Here is a 7,724-nt window from a genome sequence, read left to right as displayed (position 1 = left end):
CACACTCTCTCTCTAAAAATAAATAAATAAACTTTACATAAATAAATTTTTGCTAAAAGGGTAGAACTCATTTTAAGTGTTCTTACCACAATTTTTTATTATTGAAATATAATTGACATACAGTATTATATTAGTTTCAGGTATATAACATATTGATTCAACAATTCTATACATTACTAATACTGGCCACAAAAAGTGTAGTCACCATTTCTCACCATACAATGTTCTTAAAATATTATTGACTATGTTCTCTATGCTGTAGTTTTCATATCCATGACTTGCGTATTTTATAACTGGAAGTTTATACCCAAAATTGTTTTAACCCTCTTCATCTATTTTACCCATCCCCTTACCCACCTCCTCTCTGGCAACCACCAATTTGTCTTCTGTATTTGCGTCTGTTCATTTTTTGTTTGTTCATTTGCTTGTTTTTTAGATTATAAGTGAAATCACATGGTATTTGTCTTTCTCTGTCTGACTTATTTCACTTAGCATAAGGCCCTTTAGCTCCAGCCATCTTGTCACAAATGGCAAGATTTCATTCATTTCTATGGTTGTGTAATACTCCATTGTATATATACACCACATCTTCTTTATCCATTTATCTATCTATAGACACTTGGGTTGTTTCCATATCTTGGCTATTGTAAATAACACTGCAGTGAATATGGAGGTGCACATATCTTTTCAAATTACTATTTTCATTGGTTTTGACAGTAAATATCCAACAGTGAACTTACTGGATAATATGGCATAACTATTTTTAATTTTTTGAACAACCTTCATACTATTTTCTAGACTGGTTGTACCAATTTACATTCCTACCAACAGTACATGAAGATTTCTTTTTCTCCACATCCTTGCCAACACGTGTTATTTCTTATCTTTTGATACTAGTCATTTTTACTGGTGTGAGGTAATATCTCACTGTGACTTTGATTTTCATTTCCCTGATGGTTAGTGATATTGAGCATCTTTTCATATGTCTCTTGACCGTCTGTATATCTTCTTTGGAAAAATGTCTATTCAGGTCCTCTGGCCATTTTTTTTTATTGGATTCTTTAGAGTTTTTTAGTGTTGAGTTGTATAAGTCTTCTACATATTTTGGATATTAACACCTTATCAAACATATCACTGGCAAAAATCTCCCATTCACTAGGTTGCCTTTTTGTTTTGTTGATGGTTTCCTTTACTGTGTAAAAGGTTTTTATTTCAATGTAATCCCAATAGTTTATTTTTGCTTTTGTTTCCCTTGCCTGAGGAGACACATCCATAAATATGTTGTTAAGGCCAATGTCCAAGAGATTACTGCCTATGTTTGCTTTTAGGAGTTTTATGGTTTTGAGTCTCATATTTAGGTCTTTAATCCATTTTGAGTTTATTTTTATGTATGGTATAAGAAAGTGGTCCAGTTTGATTGTTTTGCAAGTAGCTATCCAGTTTTCCCTACATGATTTATTGAAAAGACTGTCTTTTCCCCATTCTTGCTTCCTTTGCCCTTTAAAAAAAAAAAAGCATTTCCAGTAAAGTCAACCTCTAGGGCTAATTTGGCTAATAGCACTTGACCATCAGAAGCAGGATCCCACGTATGTTGTGACTCTCTCGTCCCAGCACAAGTTTTCTATCATAGTAAGTGCTCAAAAATTAGATACCGAAAAGTGAAAGTACAATTAGGTCCATATTTTATGGATGCATTTCCACAATAACTTCTTTTTTTTCAATTTTCAGGGGAGAGAGTGATACTTTACTTATAAACATGACTGTGCAAAATTTTGTCATGTGAGAAATTTTGACATAGTTTGGCTTAAAAAGTGAATATATACCCATTACTTGTAACAAGAGTGAAAAAATAGCTCTATAATAAAAAGGAAGCAATTTCCAAATGATTATTTGACACAATTCTTCTGTAAGTAGCCTGTGTCTCACTAGAGGGAGCTCAGAACCCACAGATCAAGGGCAAGAGAAGCCAAATAAAATGTCATTTCATTTCAGGGGAAAAAGTCTGAGTAAATATGACACTGATTTCCAGAAGCTGATATTTTTCATATGCCAATTACTAACTTGGAGTTTTTAATTATATAACAGGTAAATAATACAAAGCCTCCTAATAATCAGTGGATTAATTTAACAACCTATTATTGTAAATAGAGTGTAGGGCGAAAAAGAGATCGGCATTATCCTTGCCCTCTTTGGAGAAAAACTCCTAGCATTCATGAAAAAGAGCAGTTCTTGCTCTCTGGCTACTCCTTTCCTATCTCCATGTGTAAACACGTGGGGCATCTTCCCCTTTAAAGTTGCAACTTCTTGGGTACACTTGGGGAAGGGGTCTTTCTCACAGCTGCACCAAAGTTAGTATGCTCAGCAACCTGTTTCTCCCCTGTCACCCACTACATCTCCTCTGACACTCTCACCTGAGAAACTAAAGAGCCACCAACCTTCCTTATGTCAAATGTGTTGCCACTACCCTGGCCTCAGCTGTCAAGTTCTTCATTCCCAGCAGCAGTGTTAACTCAAGACTGTGTGGAGACAATAAATTGTGGTTCATTCTCAAAGCTAATATCCTAGTGAAAGATTCTATTTCATCTGCCATGGTTAGGTATCTATTCTGATCCTGCTAGCCTTCTCCCAGGAGATGGACATAGCTACAGAAATCTGATTTGGGAAAGGGGGTGGATTTCTAGAGAATTGGCTTACTGATAGGATATACCCTTAAAATGCACTGCAATGTCTATTTTAACCATAGCTCTACCCTACAATCAATTTTAAAAATACAATCCTTATTATGACACTTTCCAGGCAAGAAGTGTTCTTTCTGTCTTTTGAGCAACTGGGGTTTCCATAGTCAGTAGAAAGAAGCTAGAGGTGCTATAGTCATCTGTGATGGTGAACTCCACACTTTTTTTTCCTTTAATACTCGTTCAGAAGTTTTAAAATTCCATTATCTCAGGGGCGCCTGGGTGGCTCAGTCAGTTAAGCGTCTGACTCTTGATTTCAGCTCAGACCATGATCTCACCATTGTGAGACCAAGCCCTGCATTGGGACTCTGCAATGACAGCACGGAGCCTGCTTGGGATTCAATCTCTCTCTCTCTCTCTCTCTCTCTCTCTCTCTCTCTCTCCCTTTCTCTCTGTCCCTCCCCACCCTCTGTCAATAAATAAATAATAAATCCATTATCTCATCACATTTTCAGGTATACATTTATAAGTTCTCATCATAAATTTTGACAGTTGCCAAGGATGTAATTTCTGGTGTATTGTACATTTTGGCACTTTTATTTTAAATGGATGTGTTCTATCATTCATTTAAATGTACCTAATGTAATCTAGGGGCGCCTGGATGGCTCAGTCAGTTAAGCATCTGACTTCGGCCCAGGTCATGATCCCACAGCTAATGAGTTCGAGCCCCGAGTGGGGCTCTGTGCTGACAGCTCAGAGCCTGGAGCCTGCTTAGGATTCTGTCTCCCTCTCTTTATGCCCCTCCCCCACTGGTGCTCAATCTCTCTCTCTGTCTCTCAAAAATAAATAAATGTTAAAAAAATAAAATAAAATAAAAAATGCAAGCCCTTTACACCATTGTTTTTCTCCTCCTATTCATATTCTTATGCCCTACAAAATTTTATCTAATAAAATATCATTTATGCTTAATTTTTTTAATTTTTAATTTTTTAGTGTTTTTTTTAATGTTTATCCATCTTAGAGAGAGAGCCCACACGTAATAGAGAGCAAGGGGCAGGGGCAGAGAGAGAGGGAAACAAAATCTGAAGCAGGGTCCAGGCTCAGAGCTGTAGCACAGAGCCGGATGCAGGGCTCAAACTCACCAACTGCAAGATCATGACCTGAGCTGATGTCAGATGTTTAACCAACTGAGTCACCCCAGGTGCCCCATATTTTTTAAATTTTTTAAATTTTATTTATTTTGTGTATGTATGTGTGTGTGTGAGAGAGAGAGAGAGAGAGAGAAGCAGAGAGAGGAGAGAGGGAGTCCCAACCAGGCTTCGTGCTATCAGTGTAGAGCCCAATGCAGTGCTCAGTCTCAGGAACCGTGAGATCATGACCTGGGCCGAAATCAAGAGTTGGATGTTTAACTGACCGAGCCACCCAGGTGCCCTTTGAAAGTCTCTTATTTATCAATGTATATTTCCCTATAAAAGTGTGTGTGGTGTGTATGTATACATTTTATACATGTATCTGTGTGGTGTGTATATTTTACATATATATATATAATTTTTTGTGATGCAAAGCTCTAATTTTTTATCCTGGATTGAGTCATCATTCTAATTTTAATAATAAGAAAGTGAAAATCAACTCAACTGGAAGTCAAGACCATACTGTAACTGCAAATTTTTTTCTGAGTGACTGCCACTTTCTTGCTAATGACACTCCAACCCCAGATTCTTGTTCTGTTCCTCCCATTTCTTGAAAAAAGTTACTAAAGTACCCAGGTGCTGAACTCTCCCAGCTTTTTGACATTATGCAATCAAAATCTGACCCTGCTTCCCCGAGCTCTCAAAAATCTCCTAGCAGAAAGTCAGGCTCTGTGCTGACAGCTCAGAGCCTGGAGCTTGCTTCAGATTCTGTGTCTCCCTCTCTCTCTGCTCCTCCCTCTCTCTCTCTCTCTCTCTCTCTCAAAAATAAATAAGACATTAAAAAAAAAAAAAACTCCCAGCAGAAAGGGAAATAATTCAGACAGAGAAAGACAAATATATAATTTCACTCATAAGTGGAATTTAAGAAACAAAACAAAGGAACATGGGGGCAAAAAGGGAGGAAACCCAGGAAACAGCCTCTTCACTATAGAGAACAAATTGATGGTTGCCAGAGGGGAGAGGGTAGGGGAATGGGTTAAACAGGGGGATGGGGATTAAAGATGGTGCTTTTGATGAGCACTGGGTGTAAGTGATGAATCACTAAATTCTACACCTAAAACAAATAATACATTGTATGCTAAATAATTAGAATTTAAAAACTTGAAAAAAGAAGTTCCTACCACAAACTTAAATCTTTTAATAAGCCACACTCTACTCCCTCTTACAAAGAAATGCATGGTTTCTTTGGTCTGTATGTTCTTTTTCTGAGACAAGGTAAATAAACTTTATTTGACTTAGTGTCCTCCTGGTAGCTTTTGGCCAGTGGACTTCAACACGCTTGAAAAACACTATAAATACATCAAAACACATTACATTTTTTTGACAAAAGAACATTTTTGTTGGGAATGCATCCCATAATGACAAAGATGGTCTGCCCACACACATTAGTGCATGCATCCACAGACAGCTGTAACTTATTGCTACAATGGTATAGGGTTAATTGTTACATTATTATATTTTGATTTTATATTATACCGGCACTGAGAAAACCCTCCACATATGAAAGGGTATGTTTTCTCAATGCCTATCTATTCTTAGAACTCTGTCTGAACTCCATGCAAAAATCAGTGATTCATAATTAAACATTATTTTGAGTAGTTGACAGCTCAAGTTGGCCCTCCACTTTTTAAAAAGTTTTTTGTTTGTTTGTTTTGTTTTGTTTTGTTTTTGAGAGCCAGAGTACCTGTGCATGCACTCAAGCAGGGAAGGGGCAGAGAGAGGGAGACTGAATCCCAGACGGGCTCCATGCTATCAGGGCAGAGGCTCACACAGGGATTGATTCCACAAACCCTGAGATCATGACCTGAGCCAAAATCAAGAGTCTGCAGGCTACTTAACCAACTCAGCAATGCTGACGCTACTGGTCCTCCATTTTTGTTGAAAGTAAGCCATTGGAAACCTCTGGCTTCCAGAATTGTTATGATGACTTCAGAGGTATTTTTTTTCTTGTCCTACAATAAAATTTTACATGCTGCAAAGGCTTTTACATGTGGGGGTATGTACTGTAGTACATTTGGAATGGACAAAGAATCGTGTCTCTTCATAAGAAGGGGAGGAAAGGCTACATTGGCAGAAGCTGCATGAATGTAGGGGTTCTCAGGCAGCTACGTACGGAGGGAGGTGAGCACCTGGAAATTTAACTCTTAAAACAATCTTTTCCACGAGCCTCTTGGAAAGACTTCCTGAACTTTAAAGCATGGACTGAAAAGCCCGGAAGAGAATTTAAATGAACTGAATGGTTATTTGCTTCAGATGGTATGATCAGAGGCATCCAATAAGAATGGGCTTTACCAAGGAGACCAACAACGCAGAGTCCCTGGTGAAGGCTTCCTCTCTCTCTGAAGAGCTAATGAATACAGTCCAAGTTTCCCACGGTTTTTGCCATCCTTCTTACAGCTGTGCATCTTTGTCAACATCACTCTCTGTTCTCAGATATTCTTTTTTCTTAAGGACCAAGGCATTTAACCAGGTTCTGTTGAAACCTTGCCACCTGAGAGCATTTGTTTGATATTTGCTCATTCGTGCACCTATCATTTATGTGTAGCTTTCAGAAGCAATCTCCCCACCACCCTCCCCACCCCACCCCCCACCCCCACACACTTCAGGTGTTTTGTTTAATTCTTGGTTGGAGAGAGAAGAGCAGATGCAGTTCCAGTCTAGGATGTGTGTATAGTGCCTGATTCCTAGATAGGGTTTGCACAAGGAGAGCCTGTGAGTGCTGCCCATCGTGGCGCTCACCGCGAGGAGGCTACGGGACTCTTTCAACCACATAACACTACAGCACAGCCAACCCTTGCAAAGAGAACGTTTTGCAAGGCCAGCCCAGGGAACCAGGGTGGCCCTGGGAACCGAACTCGATAGAAAGAGCAAAAGAGGCAGAACACGCATGCGCAGGGCGAAGGCGGCGCGGACGGCGCGCGAAACGAGCGCGCGCACGCGGCGGCCAGGCCTTATAAGCGGGAGCGCGCACCAGCGTGGACGCCAGAGATCCCGCAGGCGGGTACCGGAAGAGACCGCGCGCTTGGCGCCCGGGCCTCAGCTATGGCTCACAGGCCGAAGAGGACTTTCCGGCAGCGCCGAGCCCACTCCAGTGATAGCGATGACGCCGAGGAGCGGTCTGCTGAACCCGAGGCTCCGGGGGAGCAGGCGGCCCCGGGCCCTACAGAGGAAGGGCCGCCCAGTGGCGGGGGCCGCGCGGAGGTGACGGACTGGCGTGCTCGGGCCCGGGGCCCTCGCGGTCGTGGCCGAGTGTGGGCAAGTTCCCGGCGCGCCGCGAGGGCGGCTCCGCGCGCTGAAGGCTCCGACGTCCCAGGTGAGGCTGGGCTGCTGGGGAGCCGACGTGACGCGGGGCGAGGGGCGGGGCTGCGGGAAGAGGCCTCGGGCTTCTCCGGTGGTTCCCGTGACCGCTCTAACTTCCAGCAGTGCTGAATTCCGGAGACCTGGAGCCAGACTGCACGCTTCCCAGCACTCACTCGCCCGCTGCCCGCATCTCCAAGTCGGGCTCCTTGGGGCGACCACAGAGTCCTTTGGGGTTTGTGGCTCGTATGTGTTCGCACCGTCGGGTGAACTCTCCCCAGTTATAGGTTTAGTGCAGTACTTGCTGTTTACGAAGAACCTAATCGTCATAGAATTAAAAAAAAAAAAAAAGCTTTCTGGTACTGTTAGGGGGAAGTTTCATGTACTTTTGGAAACGTCCCCAGTTAGCTTTCTAGAAAACACTTAACCAGAATAGTACATCAGAAGAATCTAGGTGACAGACTTGGCACGTTTCCTTTGCTTGTTGTGTTTTTCATCAGTTATTTGCAGGAACGCAGATTACAACGACGGTGGATGTCCAGGTAGCACAATGAATTGAAGA

At 41.6% G+C, this 7,724-nt stretch overlaps 1 protein-coding gene across 13 annotated transcripts in view; it reads left to right on the top strand.

Moving 5' to 3' along the window:
* The first annotated feature begins 6,799 nt into the window (after positions 1-6,799).
* Positions 6,800-7,724, top strand: part of GCFC2 (GC-rich sequence DNA-binding factor 2) — a 54,005-nt gene continuing 53,080 nt past the window's right edge. For 9 of the 13 annotated variants that reach the window (XR_008289422.1, XR_008289419.1, XR_008289416.1 and 6 more), the window contains exon 1: positions 6,801-7,178. Coding sequence is in view for 4 of the 13 variants with exons in the window: in XM_053200821.1 (XP_053056796.1) it covers positions 6,908-7,178 (271 nt within the window). In the remaining 9 variants the exon portion in view is untranslated. Of the gene's footprint in view, positions 7,179-7,724 lie in introns of all 13 variants that reach the window. The other 4 variants (XM_015069981.3, XM_027072113.2, XM_053200821.1 and 1 more) reach the window with 3 other exon arrangements.

This window comes from Acinonyx jubatus, chromosome A3 (genome assembly GCF_027475565.1).
Source record: "Acinonyx jubatus isolate Ajub_Pintada_27869175 chromosome A3, VMU_Ajub_asm_v1.0, whole genome shotgun sequence".
NCBI lineage: Eukaryota > Metazoa > Chordata > Mammalia > Carnivora > Felidae > Acinonyx > Acinonyx jubatus.
This window is presented reverse-complemented; position numbering and strand designations above follow the sequence as displayed.